Genomic DNA, 25,714 nt, shown 5'->3' with positions numbered 1-25,714 from the left:
TGTGAGGGTTTTTTTCTCCCTCTTTGAGAGTCAGATGGAGTCAAAGGATGCAGTACTCATTGTATCCCACAGATTGTTCTTGCTGAGTTCAAGTTTTACAGAGCCACTGAGAAGGCCCATCATGCTTACTGAAGCTCTTAACTACCAAGAGGCTGAGTAGCTTAGAGAATAGGTGTCCCTCCTGAAATCAATCACCCTGTGGATTGTGAGATACGTCCTTTTTGGTGTATAATATGCTATTCAAGTGATTTTTCTGGCTGTTTATTAATGTATTTATTTAAATCATCTATGCTAGATGCTACTGCAGACCAGTTGAATCAATCTTGGAAGAGGCCATGGGTATTGACGTGCAGTAAAGATTTCTATGCACAGTAAGATATAGACTGTTCTGTTAGGATATGTACTAGAAATTACAGTGTCTGACAAATATATTTCAAAATGCCTTACATTAGACTTAAAAGTCTACCAGGCATGTTCAGCATGTGGCATGTGGTCAGAAATAGCTATGAATATTGCCCAACACAAAATCATAAAATTACTTTCCATAAAACACTGTAAGATTTTTTTTCCTATATGAACTTTGGCAACATCATGTCACAAAAGTCAAAAGGCTGGGCATGCCAGGCAGAACAACATAAAGATACATTTAAAAAAAAAAAAAAACCTCTTATGATTCTAGTAATAGAGATTAAAAGTTCTAGTAATAGGAGATTAAAAGCTACAACATATCCCCAAAAAGATTTTTGTGAAATAAATTTTTAGGATGTGGAAAGTAGCCATCATATATTCTTTCATTAAAAGAACCAGGTTTTGAAATTATATTGCCATAAAACCAAAGGAGCAAACACATTAGCATACAGGTGGGTGGTAGTTAAGCCCTATGCAGTCTTAGTAGTGTCTACCTTGTGATGGGTATTATAAACATGGTAAATTGCTGTTTTCTGTTTTTACCAGGGAAGACCACACTATTTGCTTCTTTGATTTACATTCTGACTATTACAGTTTATTGATCTGCTACATCTCTATAAGGTTTAGGCTTTATGACTGTGGGTAACAAGGTTTATAATGGTACCCTAAACTCAAAGTGTCAAGCTCGGAAGCAGAGACTGGGATGATAGTTGCCAAGAAGCTGGGAGAGTGGGAAGATGTTGATTAAAGGGAACAAAACTTCAGTGATGCTAAGTGGATGTCTTCTACATAGTCTAGAGATTTAAGACATGATACGGTGACCTGTCAGCAGCACTGCTATATACTCAAGACTCACTAAGAGTAGATCTTAAGTGTTCTCACTGGCTTGCCCACCACAGCACAGAAAGCAGTCACAGCTCTGTGAGGCAATGATTCCCATGAGCCTGACTGTGGTCACCACATCACAAAGTCCGCATGCACCAAAAGTGGTATCTACTATAAACAGGTGAAAGTTTTATTTGTAAATCATGACTTGATAAAGTTGTCAGGCATTAAGATGTATAATGCCCAACACAGCACTATGACTAAGAAATATCCCACATAAATAGTCAATCTGTGAATTATATTTCACATTCTCTGGTGTTAATGTACTGTTACATTTCTAGAGGATGGTTCTGTGGTTTTCAAGAGTTGTTCCATTCACAGTGCTGATGCAACAGTAACAGGCTCACAGGGGACAGTGGGCAATGGTTTTTTGTTTTATTTTTTTCTTCTATTGCTGTGGTCACTTTTAATGTCCTAATACCGAGCAATCTCATAAAATGAATTGGGCAGCTTCTCCTGATTTTTGCTCTTTGAAAACATCATGAGGGATCAGAAATATGGGGGTTATCTGATAAACCTGCAGGACTTAGGACGCTAGGGATCCTGTGTGTATGTTTGATTGGTGTAGTTATTTTTACTGATTTAGTTTATTTCATGATACAGGTTTACTTCAGTTTCCAGTATGTGTCATATTTTTAATGTCTGTTTTGTTCAGCTGTATATAATGTGGCATCAATTTGTTCACAATATTCTCTATATTGAAGCCAAGTAAAGGATTAGTTAGGGAGTTCCTGAGTCAGAAGTGGTTTAGCATCCTGAATCCAGGACAGATATGTGACTGTGGGGTCTTTGTCTTTATGTGTAAAATTATGTAATCCAAGTTCCTCGAGTATGGTTGGATAATGGCAAAACAATAGCATCTGTAAAATGATGAGCAGTAGGACTTCTTAGCTATTACTCTCTATGCTACTGCTATAATCCTATAAATTTTAAAGATCTACATCCCTCCACATTCCCAGTACTGTCTGCATACCTTTCCTCTTCAATCTGCCATACTAAACACTTTTTATTTCATTTATCCTCTTGTTCACTCTTTGAAAGTTAGAATCTGTTACTCCATTTATCAAATAGCTTTTGACCACCAAGAGCTCTCCTAGGTGCTGGAGACACATCTGCAGACAGGCCAGATACCCAACTCTCCAAAGGACGTCCTAGCTGCTGAGTGTCTCATATGAGACACTAATAATTCCAATATATTGTTCTTTTATACTGGCCAGACTCCTAGGGTGCCTTCCCTTGTACCAAATACTATTTCCTTAGAAAATGCATCAAGGAGTTCAAATTTTAAAATGTTAGAATATAACCAGCAATGCAAATTGTCTAGAAAAATGTTATTTAGGTTGTTTTGGGGATATGTGCTAAGATTTACTTTGGCAGCATAAACAAGAGGTGAAACTGAAGAAAAACCATAACACATTTAATTAGAACAGATGAGGTTATGTGAAATAATTCTGATAATTTATCCAAAGACTGAATTACAAAAGACTATCATCTTCAACACTGGTTTTGTAATCCTCAAATTGCAAATAGAGAAGTATGAAAAAACAGAAATACAGGAAAGCCTTGCTGTGTGTATCAAACAGCTCATGTACATATGACTGTCAGTTGTTCACCTGTAACTTCACCCTTTATCCAGTGCTCCCCCAAAATGATATGGATAAAAGTCACAGATTTTCAATAACATTTCAGAGGTTCCAGAAGATACTGCTGACCCCTTCATCTTACAGAAAGGTTAACGTAGGTCTGGAGAAGTAAACTACCGTCAACATAGTTGCTGGCAAAACTGGACTTCAAACAGTTTTCAGCATTTCGACACTAGCTATTTTTGGCATGCCACTTGCAATAGCGAGATTAACAAGTCAGTCCTCAAGAAAGCTATTTATCCTACAGTATAGCTGAAGTATTTAGCAATGAACAGGCAGCAGGGGACCGTGGCACTGGAGCAGTCACTTCAAAAATGACCAAAACGTTAAGCTGAAACCAAGGTTTCAGAGATAATGAATCGTAGGCTATGTGAGTTAAAAGGCGACAAGACAGTCATCAGTTTCCTCTGTATCCAATGGGAGTTTACATGTGGGCTTTTTAGAAGTTTTTAGCCCTGGTTCTTCACTACATCTAATGTCACCCAGCAACGCAGGGCTCTCCTTTCCTGAGGCAGACACAGATCATCAGCATTAAAACTGAAGCACAGCTAAGGCCATCTGGGGCCCTCCCATTAAGGGCTAGCTCCCAATAAAGAGTTGTCAAACTACCCCAAGGATGAGTAGAGGAAATTAGTCTACATTAAACAGAACACAGCACTCAAAGATGCTTGAAACACAAGAATTTACACAGGCCTATAACTTCAGCTCACCTTATTTTGTAACATCTGAGACTTTTAAAAAAGACTTTCTTTACCATGAAATCCAAAATGGATGGAACCGTATATGCAGAACCACCCACAGCATGCATGGCTACGCATCTTTGCCTAGCTGATGTGATCTTAGGTCACGGATGGCTTTCCTACTCTTTTTCATCTTCTTCCACTAAGTAGACTTGAGGCTGAAACAGGAGAATTAATCCTCTTATGTCTATGCAGATCTCTCTTACACTAAAATGGGCAGAAAGTGGGTTCGCAGAGGTGGCAGTGACTAGCATTAACTCAAAGTTGTTCCCAGGGTGCTATTTTAAAGCCCCATTTAGGAAATAAAATGTACAATTTTCATGCTACTAGATATATTTTTTAAAGTCATATAGGGAAGAGAAAGAAAAGGTCACATTCACCTTAAAGTTGAAAGCACCCTATTCCCCGCAGTTACAAACCATTAAAGATCATTACTTCCCTCAAGTACGAATCAAACAGGTTCCACAGCACTGTACGTACCCTGAGTGGCTGTTGGAGGTAGCTTGAGCGTATTATCTAACTTCTCCCAAAGGTACGTGGGCCGAGGGATGCCTTCCTCTGAACTACACAGAAGGATGACGTCACTGCCGAGGTCCTGGGATCCTTGGATTTGGCATTGTGGAGCAGAAGGGGGGACTGTCGTGGGAAGAATGGGGAACACAAGTTCACTTTTACTTCGAGCCAACAAGACAGGAATGCTCATCACTGGGGAACAGCAAGCAGCTGTAGATCACCTGGGAGACTGCCTCATGGCAGGAGCCAGAGAACAATAGAGCACAACACCCAAGATGGGGATGGACGCCCAGGACTGGGATGGGCTTGAGGCCTGCAAGTGCCATAGGCAGAGAACAAATCTACAAAAGAAGACATGACTTTTGGTTACATTTTAAGGTATCTTAGAGCCTTGGTTGGAATGTTCCCTCTAAATGAAGGATTCTTAAGAGTCTTCGGGTTAACACACCACCTTTAAAGACATTGCTAAAAAGACACATTCAACCCCATTTCAGGAGCAGAAATAGAGCCCACCAACCATCCTCTAACAAAACCCATTTTAGTGCAGTACACTAATATTTTACAAAGACCAGACAGGCCCACTTTTTAGAGAATTCGGCCTTACAGGGCAGCAACTTTGCATGATGCTCAAGTTAGAGAAAGCTAACAATAAGGTAGGGGATATTTCAAATTTCTAAACATTTTATACTCGTTAAAGACTGACAAGGACATATGCAACAAGAATAGAGATCACCAAAGTAACGCCAAGATAGGGAAGCACACTGGGAGTGAACACGCAAACAGAACCCAGGCAGGGGGCTCCAGGCCGCCGAGGCAGACATTGCTGGAGTTTAAGGGCATGTGATGATGTTCTTAATCCTAAAGCCTTCTCAATAAAAGAGTTCACTGCTTCAGAAACACACGAATCCAGCAGTGCAAACTGAGTTAGAGCTACACAGAGCAACCAGGTAGTGAGGGAGTGGGAGAGGAGAGTTGAGTAACCAGAGGGTACAGGGGTTAGGGAAGGTAGCTCACTGGCAGAAAGCTGGCCTAGCAGGCTTGAGGCCCAAAGACACAAAAGAAGGGGGTAGGGGGTGCAAGTATCTGACTATGATCTGTTTGTTGTGATGGGGTAAGCCAGCCTCCTAGACTAGTTCCATTCAACAATATCACTATGCTTCTGGGAAACAAGACCTAAAATAATCATTCTGAGGTGAGACTAACTATAAAATAAAAAGTTCTGCCACCCCCCCCCACACACACACAAACACACACCTTTTTAAAGCTTGGATGATATGGGAAGCCAGTTGTTCAACTATCAGATATAAACATCAGAATAGCATCTATTTCTATCAATATTCCATACTGTACTCAAAGTACATAGAACTCTATACAGCTTTAATGCGACAAATTCTATTTCCAGAAGATAAGTTTCTAGCCTGTTCCTCAGCTTTCTGAATTGTTTGAAGTCTGGGAGAACAACAGGCCACCAAGGACTAAGCATGATCTCCCTTAAAGAGGAAAACCATTAGAATCTCCCAACATCAGTATCTTTAAATAACTCAGTGGGATGACAGAGGAGGTGAGGCAGGGGCTAGACAGGACTATGGAGGTAGATGCTGGGACCTGAGCAGGAGAGCAAGGGGCCTTCTCTGAGTACTTCCTCTTTTGCCCAAATGTACAGGATCCACCCCTTCTCCACAAGCATCTATTTGGCAGTGTCTTCTACAAAGAATCCATCTGAGAGACATGAGAATGGAGACTCCAAACAGCTACAGTGGACATATTTTCATGGCTGCAGAGTCTACCCACACTGTACAATAGAAAGGGTACAAACTTTAATCTAGCTTTGCTCATCTGTGGTCTTAAAGGACAAGGCCCCAAATAGATCTGATCTTACTTGAAGGTGATAATCTGTCTTCCTGTAGAAACAAGGATGTCCTTAAGAGTACACAGGAGTAAAGGTAAAAATATGTCAGAGCCACAGGTGCAAGCTGAGAACTATGGTGACCCCACTTCCTGTCACAGATGTAGTCTTTGTCCTCACACATACTGATAGCTTTACTTTTTGCTCACAACAAACTATTCACAACTGAGTTTTACAGCAACAGCGGCTTCTGCCCTACATCCCCAAGAGTGATTTTTGATCATTTAATCCACTGTCAGAAAACAGCATCAAATGGTCAATTTAAGAGTGGTTGGAGATTTAAGAATGGGAAGAGTATGTAGGAAGCATAGAGAAGTCGAGGAGCACTGTGCATGAGAAAGCAAGCAGGGAAGGAACTCAGACCCAGGGAGGGAGTACAGAATGAAGTGAACAGGTGGTACAGTGGAGAGCACAAGGTAGTGGGACTTGACTGCCACTCACCTAACACTGTGAGGCCAGTGACCCCGATGTTTCTGCCCCCTCTGTCTGGAAGGTTATTCACCAAGCACTGGTACGTGCCCGTATCTGACAGCTGTGTGTTATTGATGAAGATCGAGACATTGGTAGCAGGCATGGTGCCGGTAAATCCTACCCTCCCGTGGAACCGGAGGGCGCCGTCAAACATTTGTCCACCCTGATAAAGAATGACCTGTGAAAGGAAACAATATATCAATAAACCATGGTAACCCCTCCTTGGCACATAACCTAGTAGACTGAACCAAATATACCCATAACAAAGGATGAAATTTTTAATTCCTCAGGGTTGTGGACAACTTCTTGTGACAGCCCATCTGTGAGCATCCTAGCTAGGACTCCAAATTCCCACACACAGAGTTAGAATATCTTTTTTCCCTTCCTTTGTTTATCTGAAAATATCTTTAATGCTACCAGACTATCAACACATAAATATTTCTGCTGGTGAAAATGTTAATTGTGAAATGAAATTCAAAAGGCATTGCTCGAATGACAGATCACTCACCGGCTGAATAGCATGGCCATAATAGAGATAGCTTTGCAGGCCCACTACCAATTGTATTTGCCAATTGCTATTTATCAGACTAACTATTCTTGGGGGAAGACTCAGCATATAATACAGCAGAAAGCCCTTTATGTGGGCTAAAAATGAGGACCTTCCTGTGCATGTGTGAGAAACCTTAGTCAGTTTTTTTTTTTTTAATTTTAACCCCCATCACTGAAGATTGAAATGGTGGGATTTAACAGAAGATCTCAAAAGTTTAGTCTACTGCAAAAGTTCCATGGTTCGGAGACATAATATCCATCCATGTATATAATTTTCAAATAATAGATTAAAAAAATTAATAGATTTTAAAGAAGTTTGTATTGAATTTTGTACCAGACATGTTATTTCACTAAATACATTAACTATTAAAATAGAATCAGAAGATCTTCAAAAAAATGAATGCCATCTTTATAAATAAAACTGATGCTTACTACAATTCATTAATTTTATAGTAGGTATCTGAGATTATTATTATTATTTTATTATTATTATTTTCTATAACTGATGGAGATTTCTGGGGGCACCTTCCATTTTCACGGGCATCCTTCTGGGTGGTACACTCTCATTTGTATGGGAGTCTGAGCCCACTGTGGTGATTTGAATATGTTTGACCCATGGAAAGTAACACTGTCAGGAGGTGTGGCCTTGTTAGAGGAAGTGAGTCACCATGGGGGTGGGCTTTGAGGTCTTATGTTCAAGCTCCACCCAGTGTGGAAGATACCCTCCTCCTGGCTGCCTAAGGTTTCTTACTATCATTGCTCTTTTTAGAGAGAACATTCTAAGCCACCTAAGTTAATGTCAATCTCTTCCTGAAAGAATAGACCTGACTTTTTTCAATCTTAGAACTTGCCTTTCAGCAGTGTTTTCTTTTAATACTTGAAGGTCATCCTACACAAAGCCCTCAGAAGAATCTCTTTAGCATCTGCTATTGAGAGGGATGATGAAGATATCCTTATTAGAGGAGGATGGCCTTATCAAAATATTTAGTAATAATGCAGTGGAGGAAGGTACACTGACCCTGTCACCTTACACTAAAAATCAAACACATCCCCATGATGCTTCCCTCCCTATCTCCTCTGAAGGGATCCATAGTTTTAGAGGTAGAACAGAAGTACCTGTTCGGGCTGGTTTGCATTGGAGAGGGGAATGACCATCCAAATGACATTGAGGTTCAGGAGGGCAGCACTGGTGGAGAAGGCGCAGGGCAGGACTGCTGTCTGGCCCCGGGCCACCTGGACACTGCCTGGGCTCTCGGACACTTCCAGGGATGTTGCGACACCTGGAGAGGAAGGAGCAATTTGGTCCCATGCTTGTTCTGTCCTAGCAGCTCTTTGAGCATCACAGTATCACATTACCGTCGACCTGCATCTCTGAACACACATCAGGATAGTCTAACCAAAGAACAACTCACTAGTTACTGAGCCAAAGGAAGAAAAGTGGTTAGTCCCTTCATATCTTGGAAAGTATTTTTAAAATGTTAGGGACCATATATTCTCTTTTATTAGGCAATAACCCAGTATCTTGACAAATTCAATATGCTATGTCTGAGTTTGAGCAGAAGTTGATAAATCCTGATAAAAGGCATGATATGAACTGAATTCTTAAAGCATCATTACAGTAGCACACCACAAAACTTAGTGCTTATCCGGGAATCTGACAACACATATAAAACATGAATGAAAGAAGTAATAGGATCAAATAAATGGGAAGATATACTGTGTTCATGAACTGGTAGATTTAATGTTAATAAAAGGTCAATTAATTCTCCCCAAACTGATAAAATTCAGAACACACACAATCAAAATACCACCAAGCTTTTTAAGTAGATGGAAAGAAATTAATTTTAACACACATGAAAAGAAAAGAACCAAAAGAAACGAAAAAACATAATTTAAAAATGTCATTGATGACTAGAGAGATGGCTCAGCAGTTAAAAGCACTGGCTGCTCTTGCAGAAGACCCAGTAATAATGATTCCTAGATCCCACATGGTGTCTCATAACCTCTGCCAACTTTAGTTCTAAGAGGTCCAACACTCTCTTCTGGTCTCTGCAGGCACTACACACACATACTGAAAATACAAACGTGCTCAAAGCCACATATAAAACATCAATGAAAGAAGAAGTCTGATAAAATAAATGGGAAGCTATACAGTGTTCACACATGTAGGAAACACACTCTTCTGCATAAAATAAAAATAATCTTTTCAAACGATGTTCATCCTAACTGGTTTCAAACATTCTACAGAGCTGTAACAACCAAGGCCGTTTAGAGTTAGTATGAGAAGTGTCTTATAAACAAATAGCACAGGCCTGGGGCACCTGGCATTCCCGGCCAGACACTTCTCAACCAGACAGACACTTCTCAACAAGGTGCAAACAAAAGGAAAGAACAGAAGGTTTTCTACCCCCCCCCCGCCCCGTCCCAAATGGTGCTGAAATAATATGGCAATGATATATAAATCAGAGGGACCTAGACAGAATTTGAACCCATACCTCTACAAATAAGCATAGAAGAAAACAGCAAGTTACTTTGGTTCAATTAGAAAGCTCTTAGAAGTATCACTGGTGCTGTGAATCATAAAGGCGAACAAACAATACAGTAAAGATAGCTCATTAAATTTAAAAATCTTGGAGTTGGAGAGAGGACTCAGTGGTCAAAAGCACACACACTGCTTCTTTTGAAAACCTGGATTGGGTTCTCAGTACCCATGTATAGAAGTTGGTCATGATGGCCTCTAACTCCAGTGCCAGGCATCCAACACCCTCTTCTGTTTTCTCCTGGCACCTGTGCACATGTGCACATAAACACACACACACACACACAGAGTTTATAATAATTAAATCTAAAATAATTAGAAAATCTTTTTGCGAAAAAAAATCTTTTTAAGAAAATATAAAGTACAAAATATAGCATGAGAGAAGTATGTCATATGTTTTATAAAGGGTTTATATGCAAAATATATAAAATTCTTTGAGAATTCAATTTAAAACATAATCAAATTTTAAATGAATATGCATATCTGTGGTGGTTTCCATAAAAATAGCCCCAGAGGTTCATATATTTGAATTCTTAGTCACTAAGGAGTGGTATTATTTGGGAAGGATCAGGAGGTGTGGCCTTGTTTGAGTAGGTGTGCCCTTGCTGGAGGAAGTACGTATCTGGGGGTGGGCTTTGAGGTTTTAAAAGCTCATGCCAGGGCCAGTCTCCCCTGTTCTCCCCTCCTCTCTGTTTTCAGGTCAGCTGCTGTTTTAGCACCAAGCATGCCACCATACCCATGGCCATGATGATAATGGACTGGCTGCCTGAAAGTGTAAGCAGGCCCCTAATTAAATGCTTTCTTTTATTAGAGTTGTACCATCATGGTGCCTCTCAATAGCACTAGAACACTAACCATGGCAATGTCTAAACCACAACACCAGTGCACATCTACTGGAATGGCTACCATGAAAACCACAGCAAGTGCTCATTAGGATTTAGAGAAAAGGGAGGCTCATATATTGCTAGTAAGAATATAAAAATGGAACAGGTACCTTGGAAAACAGTTATACATTATAGTTATAACTATTATATGTATAACATAAACATATGACAACTTACTGCCATTATCTTAGAACTCTAGCCGAAGAAAATGGAAATATCTATTATATGAATACAGTCCATAAATAGCAATATTTTTCATATAATTCCACCAAACATAAATAAAAGATGTGCCAAAATCTAGTGAATATATAAAGAAGTAGTTCTACACACAATGGAATACAGTTCAGAAATACAGGCATCAAACTGCCAATACATGTTACAACTAGAAAACGAAAACTAAAATACTGCCCAGCATATCATCCTATATGTACAGAAATGCCAATGCTAAAGAGGCCTGAAGCAGCCTGTAGGATGTGTGGGCCTGAAGGGACAAGCAAGGGACAGTGTAGGCAAGTTCATGGAATTCACAGATTGTCGTCATGGTTGTATGACTCTACATACATTCAGTAGAAATCAACACGTGTTGGGAGTGAGTTCATAGGATGGAAATTACACTTCACTAATGCTATAAAATCGAAAACACAAAAGCAGGGACTCATCAGAACCAACTTTCCAGAAGTCAAAACAAAGGTTCTCTTTTCTACAAGAAAGCCAGCCCTCCCTCCCCTGCATGGTGGAACAGTGAAAACAAGAGCAGACTAAACAGGTCACAGAGACCCTCAAGACCTTCTTCCAAATCATGAAGAGTACAGTAAGTGCATGGTAGCATCCTGTTTTATTTGGCAAAGATGTTATCTTAATCCCCTCTCCCCTCAAAAAGGCAACACAATGAGACCTTGTTATTATTCCAATTGGTTTTTTTAAACCATGGCTAACAGCTTCCCTCTACAGAACTGCATGCTCTTCCCATAGTCTGATTATGTTCTTGGGGGTTATATTTTCATAAAGTAAGCCACCTGGGACTGAATGCAAAGCACCAGGTAGGAGCATAACATAGGGACGTCCTTAAGTTAGACAATCACAGGGGAAGCTCTTTAGAATCCCAGCAGTTAGACAAGAGAAAAGATGGGTTTGGGACAAGCTGAAGGTGGTGAGTATCCCGTTACCTCACAGGATAGACAGGCTAAGAGAAGCATGCATGTTACAACGACCTGACGCATAAATGCCATCACAGACTGAGAGGATCAAGGGCTGAGTGTGGGCAGAGAGGTCCATAGCTCTCCGGGTAGGAAAAGTTCAAGTCTGAGGCCAGCTTGAACTGCAGTGACACTCTTCTTGGAGAGAAAGGAAGGGAGAAGGGACAGGAGGGGTGGAGAGAGGAGCTGAGTGTGATAATAAAGTCCTGTAATCCCAGAGTCCCTGTGGAATCAGGACACCCTGGGCAAGACACTTCCCCCACAAAACAAAAAGCAGTAGCCACAGACGCTCCACCACTGCATTCTTCAGACTGCCCCAGTGCAGAGGAGAAAGCACACAGCCCCGCTACCTGTGCAAGGTAATGTTCATCATCCGACCTCAAACATGCTACCTTCAGGCTCAACTCTCTTAATTTTAACACAAATTAAAAAAAAAAATCAATGAAAGTCAGGAAGGGAGGAAATTGCCCAAATAGGGAGTGCAGAAGGGGTGGAGCAGGGATGAAGCAGGAGTGGGGCAGAGGGGTAGAGCAGGGGTGGGGCAGGGGTGGGGCAGGGGTAGAGCAGGGGTGGGGCAGGGATGAAGTAGGAGTGGGGCAGGGATGGAGCAGGGGTGGGGCAGGGATGGAGCAGGGGTGGGGCAGCGATGGAGCAGGGGTGGGGCAGGGAAGGGCAGAGATAGGGCATGATGGGGCAGAGAAGATGAGCCTGCCAGCCAGAGAAGGCCTCTGTGGCATTTAGTGTATTTCCATTTTCACAGGATCTGACTCTTCAATCTCACATTTTGGCAGAGCTACAGAAGAAACAGTCAAGACAGCGGGCTTCCAAGCTAGCCAAGGAGCAGGTGAAGCTGGACAGGTCGGACTGGAGATCTGGCTTTTGCTTCTCATCAGCTGTGGAGCACCAGACAAGTCACATAATCCCTGGAACGTGGTGCTCCATCTACACAAAAGGCTTGTGTTACCGTCCTCTCCCACAGGGTAGCGTGGGTGCAGGGGAAGTGCTGGCTACCGCCATGTCTATCCTTGCTGGCTAAGCAATGGAGGAGCATACTGACCACCCAAGCCCATGTCGATACTATATAGGTGCACTCACTTAATTTTATGAAGACTCAAGAGAGGACTCTCCACCTCTCAAGCCCTTCCCATCCCCTTGATGGGAGCTGTTTATTCTAATAATATTTGTTCCCCCAGAAAGGGAAAATAGAGGCCAGGAGAAAAAATAAAAACCAGTTAAAAGACACAAAACCATAAGGTTAGAAAATGTACACTCTGGATTCAAACCAGGCACTCTCTATAGAAAACATACACTTCAGTGTCTCAAATGTTTATTAGCAATTCGTTAAGCGACCACAAAATTTAAAACTATGATGGGCTTTTACATAAAACCATTAAATGAGTGATTCTCCTCACTGCAAACCTAAGACTCAGCTCTGCCTGCCTCCCCTGCCCCTCTCCTGTTGGAGAAGTTTATCTAGGGCCTCCCCTGTCTCCCACCAGGTGATCTCTGAGTCCCATCCCTTTTGGTCCTTAGCAACCACAGCTGCAGACTGCTGTTCCTCAGAGCTTCAAGGCCTCTAGGCACTGCAATTCCCTTGCAGCACTGAAACACTCTCCAGTTATTCTATTTCAAAACAGTCCCTCCCGCCCTGCCCTGCAAGGCATCTATCTCCCCACCCCACAGGATCTGCTGCCTCAGACTCTACCTGTGCCTCCTGTGGAAGAACTGTCTATTCAGGCTCTCTACTGACTACTCTCTCCCGAGTCTTTGATCCACTCCTACCCAGCCACTTCTAAAAGCAACTCCCCCAGCTTCCCAGAGACCTTAGGGCTGCGCAGTCTTTGTGATCTCTCTTCCACCCTCAAGGTCATCTACCAGAGATGAGCAGGCTTGCTGCTGAAATCCACTTCCCCTCAGCTTCAGGGAGAAAACTGAAGCCCCTACCTCACCGCTCTCTGGAGCATTTCCAGGGCTTGTTGCAGTCTCTGCTTCCCTGCCATGCTTCAAGTGTTTGAAATCCTCAAAGGACTTCCTGATCGATTTCAACACCTTCCCTGCAGAATCCTGTCTACAATCTTGAATTGGACTCTCATTTATACATCAGTGGCTTCCAAAAGTCTCTCTCAAATACAACTCTTACCAAGTTCATCATGTAGACACACTACTTAATATACCTAAGGCATCCCACGTCAGTGTCCATGACCAAAGTCACCCCTCCCATGCCAGGCTCCTTTCTTTGTATTCCATTTTAGATTGGTATACAGAGTACTGTGTTTTATTATGGCATTTCTATACAGGTGTCTTTATACTTTGTTCTCACTCATCCCCCTCCCTCCCCCACCCAACTTCCCTCCCCTGTGTGCCCTGAACCACTCTGGTTGGCCCCTGCCTCCCCCTCCACACCCACTTACCTCCCTCCCCTTGTGCCTTGACCTGCTCTGGCTGGTCCCCTGCCTCCCCCTCCCCACCCCCTGACTTCCCTCCCCTGTGTATGCAGTATTTATCTGAGTCTACCTTATTTCATTTTAACATACTGGTTTCTGATTCCATCCATTTTCCTGTCAATGTCATGGTTTCGATCTTCTTCATGGCTGAATAAAATTCTAATGTATATGTTTAGCTTCAGACTTTGGGGCAAGGGGCTGAAGTGCATATTTTACATACCAAAGTAGACCTGGCCTTCAGCATCCCTCAGTCCCTACCTGGCATACCCTGCCCCCAGCCCTGAACTTTCCAGCCCTTAGACTAAGATGCCCTTCCCCCAGACGCTCTTCCCCATATAATCCAGACACTTTGGTCTTCTCTCTTCATTCATTCATTCATTCATTCTCTGTCTCTCTCTGACTCTCTCTCTCTCTCCTTCTCTCCCTATGTGTTCTTTCTCACTTTCTCTTCCCCCCTCCCTTCTCTCTCCCCATGGTGACTCTCATGGCCAGCAAACTCACCCAAGAGCAGCTTCCCAATAAACCTGTGTTTAATATAATCTAATCTGGCTTGAATTGGTTCATTTCATTGGCAGAGAAATAACTGATCAGTGCCAAAACCTGGGAGAACTTGAGTTCCGAGCTGGTGACTGGGGTGTTTCCCAGCAATGTGGGGACCACTTCTTTCCCCCTATCCTTCCCTGCTGCACATGTCATTTCCTTGGACTCCATCATGAGTACCCATCCCAGCTACTGCCTAATCTTCCTGGTCCAGGGCCCTCTGGGCTTCCTCTGTTGAGTCATGGCTGCTCCAAAGTTAGCCCCATTCATGAACAAAGACCAGACCTTTGTTTGGGGGGAAACCTTGATACAAAGACATCTGATCTGAGGTTACCACCCCCATATAAAAACCATTAGAACCCAGATGACATTTTCATAGTCCTGGATCTCCGGCAAAGCCTGGGAGAATGAATGCTACTGTACATAAAACAAAAATTTATCCAAGTTGGAATGCACTTCCTATGTCCAATTTTTTGAGGAACACCACTCTCCCCCGCTTCCCCTCCTCTTTCACTACAACACAGCTTCAGCAACTGCCCCAACCAAGCCACTGATCTAACCTGCAGAGGCACGGCAACACACAAGGTTCCAGGTGCTGCCTAGCCCCACCCACCACCCACCTCCTTCCTGTCCATGCTTGGCCTGGTCGGGTGGTAGCAGTGGCAGCATCAGCAGCTCGGTGACTGCAGAGGTGAGGGGAGAAATAACTTATCGGTATAATGTATCACATTTTCTTCGTCCATTCATCTACTGATAGACATCTAGGCTGCTTGTACTTCCTGGCTACTGTGAAAAGTGCAGCTATAGACGGGTGTGCACGTATCTCTGAAGTATGCAGACTTAAAAAATTTTCTGAGCACATACCCTAGAGTAGTATATCTGGGATAAATGGTAGTTGCATGCATGGCTTTGGGAAAACCTCCATGCTGATTTCATTAGCAGCAGCTACACAAGGTTACATTCTCCACTGCGATGTACAAGGGCTCCTCTTCCCCATATTCCTAACAGCATTTGCTGTCATTTTTTTTTTCTCAAGGCAATTTTAATTTGTATTTCTCTGGTGGCCAAGGAACTCTTTTTCAAACATTTTTCAGCCTGTGTATTTATTATTTTTGCAACAGCTTATTCAATTCTTAGCCTACTGGTAGATTAATTAATTGGTTGATTATTATTGGTGGATTCTATGTGTAGTCAGGTCTTTTTGTTGGTGGTTGGTTGGTTGGTTGGTTGGCTTTTGTTCCTTTGCTTGCTTGGTTTGGGTGGGGTAAATGAGCTCTGTTGAGTTTATCCACCAGAGTGAACATAATGCTCACACAAAACCAAATGTATGTTACTCTAACTTCTGGGTCACAAAATCCACACTGTTCTAAAACCACCACCAAAAACATCTGACTCAATCAAAACCAACTGCCTCAGAACTGAAACCACAGAAATGCTTAAATATGGTGAAGACTCAAACACCAGATTTAATTGACTTGTTTGGCTGAAAAGCTAATTAAGTGTCTACCTTGCTCAAACAAAAGTACAACGAAGCAAACCTGTGGGGATTATTTTTGTCTTTCTGGTTTGTTTCTATTCTTCCTCCCTCCCCCTTCCACAAACTTTATTTGTCACAGACATTATAGTCCACTGAAATCACTAACACTGACTAGAGCGTAAGAATATTTGGAGGCCTGTGGCTGGAGCGATGCCTCAGCTGTTAAGAGCAAGTACCACTCCTGTAGAGGATGTGGGTTTAGATCCCAGCACCCACTGTCAGACAGCTCACAGCTGCCTGTAACTCCACCTCCAGGGGACCAGGCATCCTCTTTCTGGCCTACACAGACACCTTCACTTGCATGCATATACCCATACACAGAGTTTTAAAACTAAAAAGTTTTAAAATAGACCACACACAGCCACTCTTTCACAGTCTTCTGTTGTCCTTTCTTCCCAGTAGAGACCTGTGGGTGTGGGATGATGTCACCAGCAGCAAGTGTCTCACCGATGAGAGTCCAGCTCTTCATCTCTAGGAAAACCAAGTTGCAAGTGACACATTTTTAAGACTTCTGCTGATGTTTCCTGCCAGGGCATCGGTGGGCCACACAGTAGGCCACACACGGGGGCAGCTGCATGGGTCTCTGCAGCATTTGATCCCACAGTGTGGCTGACCCAGATTTCAAGTGTCACAAAACACGACCTGTGAGCCAGATCATGACAGGTGGAAATCATCTTAGTCCTGACCTTTGTAGAATCCTTCCCAGCCTCACTACCAGCCAGTTCAAAGCCAGCTGAACCTCAGACAAGCAGGAGAGAGAAAAGACCAGCTGAACTTAGTGTGAGGCCCCACGCCCTCCCTACTCCTTCGCTGTATAGCAATTCAAACTGCACGGACTTGGAATTTATTCACATGCTCTGTGTATTCACCTCCCGTCTGATGTGCAATTGGAAAAGACTTTTCTCCCACTCTTGAGACCAATGGTTCTCAACCTTCCTAATGCTGTGACCCTTTAATACAGTTCCTCTCGTTGCGGTCACCTCCAACCGTAAAATTATTTTCTTGATACTTCATAATTTTGCTAGTTATGAATTGTAATGTAAATATCCTATACGTAGGGTATCTGCCCCCCCCCCCGAAAGGGGTTGCAACCCACAAGTTCTGAACCTCTTTTAGGCTGTCTCTTCTCTCTGGTTGCTCTTTTTTTTTTTAATGCCATCCAAAAAGCTTTTTAATTTAATATAATCCTAATTGTCAATTCTTTGGATTACTACTGTAGTATTTTATTTGTTTTGTTTTGTTTTGTTTTTCACAAAGACCTTGTCTGTGTCTATATGCTGACATGTTTTCCCTAGTTTTTCTTCAGCAGCTGCAAAGTTCCAGGTCTTACATTTGGTCTTTGGTCTGCTTTGAATTGCTTTTAGTACAGGGTGAGAGGTAATGGTCTCTTTTCATTCTTCCACGTGTGGAAAACCCAGTTTTCCCAACATCATTCGTTAACATTTGTTAACAGCCTCTTTGCTGTGTTTTCTGTGAGTCATGTGTCTGGTGTCTTTATTAAAAATCAGGTGGCTCTAGTTGTAGAGGTTTGTCTCTGGGCTCTCTATTCTATTCCTCTGGTCAGTATGTCTGATTTTGTGCCATATCTAGGCCATTTCTGTTACTGTGACTCTGTAACATAATGTGAGGTCAAATATTATGATACACAGTGCTGCTCGTTCTGTTAAGCGTTGCCTTGTCTGTTCATGGTCCCTGTGAACTTTAGGATCGTTTCTTTCTAGTTCTATGAAAAAAAAAAGTCATTCAAGTTTTGATAGAAACTGCACTGAATCTGTAGATTGATTTTAGCAATATAGCCATTTTCAGAATATTAATTCTGCAAATCCACAAGCAGGGGAGACACTTCTACCTTTTCCTGGGTACTTCAGTTTCTTTCTTCAGAGGACTGAAGTCTTCATTGTAGAGTTTGTTTCCTGCTACGTCCACTCCAGTGCAGTCTGCTTAGTAGGCCTAAGGGCCTGAAAGCAGTCACGAGGTGAAGAGTTTCAAGGAAACTATGCCTCCTGGAACCTTGGCATTCCAATAACCCATACACTCAAACCCTGTCCCCACGTTAGTCTGGTGTATGGATCCATGTGCTCTTTTTCAGTATTGTTTTGTTATAAGGGCCTTTAAGGATTGATTTTGACATATAGCTAAGCCTCCACCAGTGTTCCAATGGTTCCTAGAAAATGCTTGAAGCCCACAGTGAGCTTGGAATTCAGTGAGAATGTTACCTATTTAGTAACATTCAAATTCACATCTAGTAGAGACAGTGAAAATAATCAGGCATTAAAAAGTACAGAGCTAGGAAAGCTCAGGGCTAGTCTGCATAGTAATTACTTAGAACAATAGCCAATTCACACCCAAACACAGGAATACACAATGGCCTAGCAAATAGGTGGGTTGTCCCATGAAAGAGTTAGTGGAAGGAAATTCCCCTGGTACAGGTTTCTTCACTAGGCCCAGAGGAATAGCATAATCAGGTATTTACTAAAGAACCCCTGGTGGTGGGTTTAACAATGGACTAGCATTGCATCAGAGCATTCACCTGGCTCCATTTTAAGTGGTAAACTCAGCCTGGTACCCACCATCTTTTTATGTATACATTCTTTTTTGTTTTGTGTCAATGTAACTTGGTGGATGTGTTCACCTGGCTTTTCTTGTTTTTCTTCTGTATAAAAAAGTCTGGTGTTCGTTTGGACAATACATTCAGATCCACACTCCCTTGTGTCGTGTCTGTTTATCACCCATTCTCATCGACTCCTTGCCCACCTGCGTTCCCCTGCAGATAGGAGACCCAATAGAGGTTAGACTGTGGCAGTTCCCCTCCCTGGTTAGGTTTATTTCTAGGTGTTGGTTTTGAAGCGATTGAGTATGGGCTTCTTCCTTTCCTAGTAAGTTCGTGTTGTATAAAGACAAGCTACTGGTGTTGGGATGCTGATTTTGTATCTGACTACTTTGCTGGAAATGTTTGTCAAGCGCCAGAGTTTTGTGGTAGAGTATTTATTTGATGACATTCAAGTTAGAATTATGTCATCTGCACAGAAAGACAATTTGATGTCTTTACTTCCTATCTGGATCCCTGTTTGTTTCTTTCTCTTCCCTTATAGTGACTAAGGCTTTAACCACTATGAGCAAGAATATGGGCAACCTGTCTCATTCTAAATTTTAGAGAAAATATGTTTTTCCACCCATTTAATGTAATTTATAGTGATTTATTTTACATAGCCCTTATTGTATTCAGATATGTTCTTTGTTTCCTCAAAACTTTTATCATGAAGGGATATTAAACTCCATGAAATATATTTTGCATAGATTGGGATAATCATGTAATTTCTGTCCTTGGATCTTTCATATGTGAATTCTATACATTGGCTTGCATAAATTGAATCAATATGTAACAAAAGCAATTTGTTCATGGAATGTGATCTTCTTAATATGACCTTGAATTCAGTTTGCCAGAATTTTCTTGGAAAAAAAATTGCATCTGTGTTTATCAAGGAAATTGGTCTATAGATTTCTTTGTTTGTTTGTTTTAACTTTACCAGGTTTTGGTATCAAGATAATGCTGGCTTCATAGGATATTATTGTCATGTTCTTTTCCTTTCTATTTTATAGAAAAGTTAGAGAGCCATTGACCTCAACTCTTTTTTAAAGCTTTGGTAGAATTCAGCAGTGCCTGACTCCCTTCTGGCATTCCGAATGGCAGGGAATGGCTCAAACAGCACAAATCTGAACAAGCAAATCAACTGGAAGCCTGACTCCCCTACTTCCTCTTCATCCTCTGAGCCATGACCTCGAGTGCTCAGTCTTCTCAACTAAACTCCTCTTGGCTTCTGGAATGGGGACCTCTGCTCAGTCCCCTGTCATCCATCTATGCTTTGCAGTAAATTCAAACTCTTATGAAGGTACTCACCCTCCCTACTTCAAGTGTTTCCCAAAATCTCCCTTCCCCTGGCCTCTTGGCTAAAGTCAAGCCTTACCCATACCAGCATAAACACTACCCACACAGGTAGTGTTTTCATTCCTGTGACTGGATAACATAAGCACACTCATGTGCTATAAGGTCTATGGAGACACATGATAGGAACTAGATAAACACATTGTTACATTCATTTAATCCAATGTCTTCAGTTTCCACATGGTAATATGACTGCTCAAAGTAAAATGTCTCAAAACCAGGAGCTGTGCCTTCTAACTTTGATTTTAACAGTGTGTTTTCTCCTATGCCAAATCTTTCACAGATCACGTCCTAGAAAACATCTAATGGCAATACTGTCAACTGTATTAAAGTAGGGGATAGTCTGTTACAAACTGAACTGATACTGAGCAATGAAAACTCAACTCATCTGTCCTGCTCAACATAGAAACAGTTCACAGAAAAAGGATGACATTCTTTGACTTAGTTTGCAAAATCCCACTATTGCTGTGATCAAACACTATGACCAAAGGCAAGTTGGAGAGGAGAGGGTTTATTGGATTTACACTTCCAGGCCATAGTCCATCATCGGAAGGGTCAGGACAGGAACTCAAACAGGGAAGGAATCTGGAGGGGAGAACTTAAAGGGGCCATGATGGAATGCTGCTCACTAGCTTGTGCACACGACTTTGCTCAGCCTGCTTTCTTATAGAAGAACTCGGGACTAAAAGCCGACAGATGACCCCACTCATAATGCTCAGACCCCTCCCACATCAAGCACTAATTAATAAAATGCTCTACAGGCTTGCCTGAGGCCCAATGCTTAGGAAACACGTTTCAGTTAGGGTCTCTTCTGAGCAGATGACGCTAGCCTGTGTCAAGTTGATATAAAGTTAGCCTGCACAATTTGTTTACGAGATTTCTCTATGGGACAGGATTTTCAGAGTCATCTAAAAACACTCTCCACTGCCACAAACATCTTTACGAAGAAGATGCAGGGCTACAAGGAGAAATATGTTAATCTGAAGAAAAAGCACATAGGGGGCCTTAAGAAGATAATTTTTTTTACATTATATTTGTGCAAATATAATGAAGGACCCATCCCATTCCTATCTCAGAAAGGGCCTATAGTCCCTGAATCAGCATTTCTCAACCTGTGGGTTGAAGGTCAAACCCTTTTCACAGGGTTGCATCTCAGATATCCTGCATATCAGATATTTACGTTATGATTCATAAGAGTAGCAAAATTACAGTTATAAATAGTAACAAAATAATTTCATAGTTGGAGGGTCACCGTAACATGAGGAACTGTCCTGAAGGGTGGCAGCATAGGAAGGTTGCAAGCCACTGCTCTCATTGTATCTGAGCAAAGGCAGATGAGCCTAAGCGTGAAAACACACGTGAGCTGATGCAGCGTCATCGTGAGTTCTGCTCGAGAGAGCTTCCCAATTGGAAGGGAAGCTGTGGAGAGCCACAGACACCCAGGGAATCCTGCCTGACAGTCCATCTGGCAACGGCATGAACATTTGCAGATGAGCTGAGAATTTTTGTTGTTGTTAATTTTTATCTGGAATAATTAAAAAAGTTGTATAACCAACTTTATTTAGTTTTTCAATCTTGTTCAACTTTTCCTTTAAAGTATCTTAAAAAGAACTTGCTCTTGAGCGGATGCCAAGGGTGTGGAAGGTAAAACCTGCTGCTGTGCTGTGACTGTATCCCGGAACTCTTCAGCATGGTTGCTGCACCACATATAATTTTCCTAAAGAAAGGGAATCTTAGTATAAGGTAAAGAAGCGAGTGTTTCACGTTTCAAGTGCTTAATTTTTACCTTACCTGTAAAACATCACCTGAAAATCCAATTTTCTTTTAAAGTATATGTCCATGTTTAAAATGCTAGGCAAGGATTTAAACTTTAATGCTAAATATTAGACTAAAAATTCACTTACAACATCCTACAATTTGCAATATTTACATGCAGAATGCATAATTCAAGAGCTGAATTGGTAGCATTTTGCAGAGTTCAATCTTTTCTTAGTACTTTCATCCCCCAAACGGAAGTCGCCTCATGAATTCTGAATGACTCAGCAATTAAATAAGAAAGGGATAAAGTACATAGCCATGTTCCCCCTGAGGAGTTAAAAATCAAAGTTAAAGTTTCCTTCCTCTTCCGAAAGTCTAAAGACTCATTTTCCTAAGATTTAAAGCAAAAATCTTAGGATCAAAAGTCTGTCAGATCAAGAGGTACAATTCAAACAAAATGAAGCTGTCAGCGAATAATCCTGAAAAGTCCTGAAGGATCATTCCACACCCAGGAGAACAGACCAAGGGTGTGTTACAGCCATCTGCCGTGCATAAGACATGAAGTCTTCCAGAACACCTATCACAGTGGAACGGTGGGAGTTTAGAAGGGGTACTGGCCCAAGCAACCCCACTAAGATTTCAAAATGGAGCACTGTCCGATGTCAGTGGAACTCCTCTTCAGTCAGGACCTTGTGTTTGTGGCACGCTGGGAAACCTCCATCATCCTTTTGTTCAAATATCTGACTAGCAGTCACAATCAAAGAATACTCATTGGCTCACTTGATTCACATGTGAACTTACAAGTGTTGTCTATTATACCTGCTTGCAACAGGGTATGGTTCGATTAGAGTAAAATAAATTTCCACATAGCAAACTTCTAGTCTAGATTTTCTGAAGGAAACTGAGGAAATATTACAATTCTTTAATATTGGGGTTTTTAAAAAACAAATCACATTTTCTCTGTATTTTAATTAAATTTAAATTGATGAAATTATATGTACACTTATTATAAGATCTTTTTTAAAAATGCTACATGAACTAAAATATGTTTCTATTAATAGCAATTAAATTAAGTTTTGGCCATAAACACTAATAGTAAATGGTTACTAGCTGGCGAATTTTATGAATGCAGGTGGTTCTAGTTTATGTTGGTTACCTTCATTAAGCAGTGTCTGGATGGGATCACTGCCAAATCTCTAGTTTATGCCCATTCACACAATACATTTTATTGCTGGTATACAGAAGCAGTTATCACACAATTTCCTATCTTGATTTTCTTTTCTTTCTTTCTTCCTTTTTTTTTTTTAACTAGAAGAGCCGATGATTTTATTTTTACATTTCACAATATAAGTGAAAACTGCACTTTTTTGTATCACTCCTCCCTCCAAAAGTATTCTCTCTGTTAGGAAGGGAAGTTTCCTTGTCATGCATCTAATAAACTTTCAGGCTCGGCACCAAGATCTCCTGGTGAAACAGAACAAGAAATACAAAATGATAAAGAGCGCTTCTGCTCTTATCTGTCTGGCCGGGTCATGCCAGGCCGTGTGGGCACCATCATAGGGCAGGCGGTAGGTCTCATCACTGGAGGCCCAGGCATCATGTGCATGTGGCCTCCTGTGGGCGGTCTCATCCCAGGAGCTGGTCCCACAGGCATCATCCCAGGAGAAGGGGGGCCCAACACTGGCATCATGGGAGGGTCTCTTGCCAGGGATGAGATGTGGGATGCAGGCATCTTGCCAGGCCAAGGAGGACCCTAGAGAATGGGGGGGGGGGGGAGGGGTAGGATCATGGCCGCTGCAGGCAGAGGAACAGAGAAAGGAGCCGGAGGGATCTTTCCTTGTTGAAATGCAGCTGTTGTTTTGTCAGTCAGGCTCTGGGCCTGCTCTTCCATCCATTTCTGGAAATAGTCTTTCACATTCGCTTTGTGTTTCCGACCACTGCAGTGTGTCTTCCTCATAGACGGAGAATCGTGGATAAGATACGCATCACAGTAGTCATAATAAAACTTAGGCACGTTGCTCCACAAGCCGTTGGCCGCCAGGAACTCCTATGCTGATTTTCTTGCTGAAGCAACAAACACTTAATACACAGACTGTGTCACATGGCATTGTGTTTTAATGGTACGATACTTATTTTAGTGCCGTCCCACTGACTTCACCTCTATAACCACAAGCTTACTCCAAGGCAAACGGACAGCCAGGGACTGGAACACAGAAAGTACTTTGTATGGTGTAACTGTAAAGAGCAGATCTAGAGCCAAGGCAGAGACACAGGAGGACTTCAACACCTGTGCTGAGCAACAAGCCAAAGGCACAGGGAGCTCAGAAGATGGACACTCCTCTAGGTCCCCTTCCAGAATCTGTGTACCTGTGCTCACACCACGGCACACATGTCCTGGGCAACATTTACTCAGCAATGTTTCCTAATAGCACATCATAAACTTCAGAGTCCTCTTCAAATGTCACATCACCGTCACCCTCACCTGAGGTCATATCTGGCTATGGGTTGAAGCATTTTGTCCCATTTGGAAATTCCCTTTCAGTGTGACTATAGTCTGGTAAGACAGATGCAGAGCAGTGCGTAAAAGTAATTATAGAAAACCTAGCCACCACAGTACCACGGACCAGCAACATAATTTATATACGTATTTTATTTCACCAATATTACATGACTCACTGGGGTTTTTTAATAACTTTGAATTATTTATAACTTAATAAAACAGGTCTAGATTACCAAATTAATCTTGAAGAACTAGTAGCACTGGGCCTCTGTCTGGCATGGCAATTCACAAGAGCTGAACCTTTAGACACAGCAAGCCCCATCACTTCTGTCTCTCCATAGAACAGCACTCTAGTCAGCCAAACAGCTGCCTAACTCCTGTGGGCACTGGCGTTTGTACATCATTGTTTAAAGCTAACATGAAGTGCTTGGTCATAATTAACTATAAGGCAGCAAGACAGAAAAGCAGAGCCAAGCTTTGTAGAGTTCTAAGGAGTATGTTAACTATACCATCCTCAAATCCCCTTCTTAGAAAACAGAACGTAACTCCTTACGTGTCAGTCACAAGAGTTTAGGCATGAGCACTCTCTCATATCCTGGGTAACTATTGTACCAGGCATCAGAACTTGATCCAGAAAAGAAAAAGAAAAAAGAGTCATCTACAGGCTCAGCAGCTGCTATGAGATGGGTCTTATCTAAAGATACACCAAACGTTGGCTAGAGGTGAGGGTCATTTTCAAGGTCTAACTCAGTTTCTAACACCACAGAGAAAAGGAGACATACCAAGTATAATTCTGTCTGGCAAACTCAACATCACCTTCCCTGTTGTCAGAACCTGGAAAAAGCAGCAGTGTGTGAGAAGACAGTGCTGTGCCAGGGAACGTTCACTAACCCCAAAGACCACCAAGGAGCCATCGCTGATGCAATCACATGAGAGTCTCTTTATTATAAACTCAACTTTGGGCTTACTCATCTCCAACCCTCAAGACAGTTTGGTGAATCAGCCTTGAACCCCCACTGGGACAGGGTTTTATAGGAAAATGGAAGCAAGTGACAGGGTGTCCAGCCTGGCAAGCATCTAATGGAATGACTATTATAAGCACAGGTGGGTGCTTTGAAGCAAGACCATAAATAGTCACAAATGGTCTGAAAGTACATCTGGAACAATCAGACTAATCTCTGAGTAACTGTTGCTAGGAAGTAGCTAGGGAGTAACTCTGGGGTATGGACCAAGGACAAGCCATGGGGTCTTTTTGGTA

At 42.0% G+C, this 25,714-nt stretch overlaps 1 protein-coding gene and 1 pseudogene across 2 annotated transcripts in view; both read right to left on the bottom strand.

Moving 5' to 3' along the window:
* The window catches only part of Igsf11 (immunoglobulin superfamily, member 11), a 134,684-nt gene that overhangs the window by 11,631 nt on the left and 97,339 nt on the right, over positions 1 to 25,714 (bottom strand). For both annotated transcript variants that reach the window (XM_011245851.1, NM_170599.2), the window contains exons 2-4: positions 8,232 to 8,395; positions 6,537 to 6,744; positions 4,157 to 4,312 (exon numbers count right to left, since the gene is read on the bottom strand). In XM_011245851.1, coding sequence (XP_011244153.1) covers positions 4,157 to 4,312; positions 6,537 to 6,744; positions 8,232 to 8,270 — 403 coding nt within the window. In that variant the 5' untranslated portion in view covers positions 8,271 to 8,395. The remainder of the gene's footprint in view (positions 1 to 4,156; positions 4,313 to 6,536; positions 6,745 to 8,231; positions 8,396 to 25,714) is intronic.
* The window catches only part of Gm34258, a 64,368-nt pseudogene continuing 62,034 nt past the window's right edge, over positions 23,381 to 25,714 (bottom strand).

The sequence above is a fragment of the Mus musculus genome, chromosome 16 (genome assembly GCF_000001635.26).
Source record: "Mus musculus strain C57BL/6J chromosome 16, GRCm38.p6 C57BL/6J".
Taxonomy (NCBI): Eukaryota; Metazoa; Chordata; class Mammalia; order Rodentia; family Muridae; genus Mus; species Mus musculus.
This window is presented reverse-complemented; position numbering and strand designations above follow the sequence as displayed.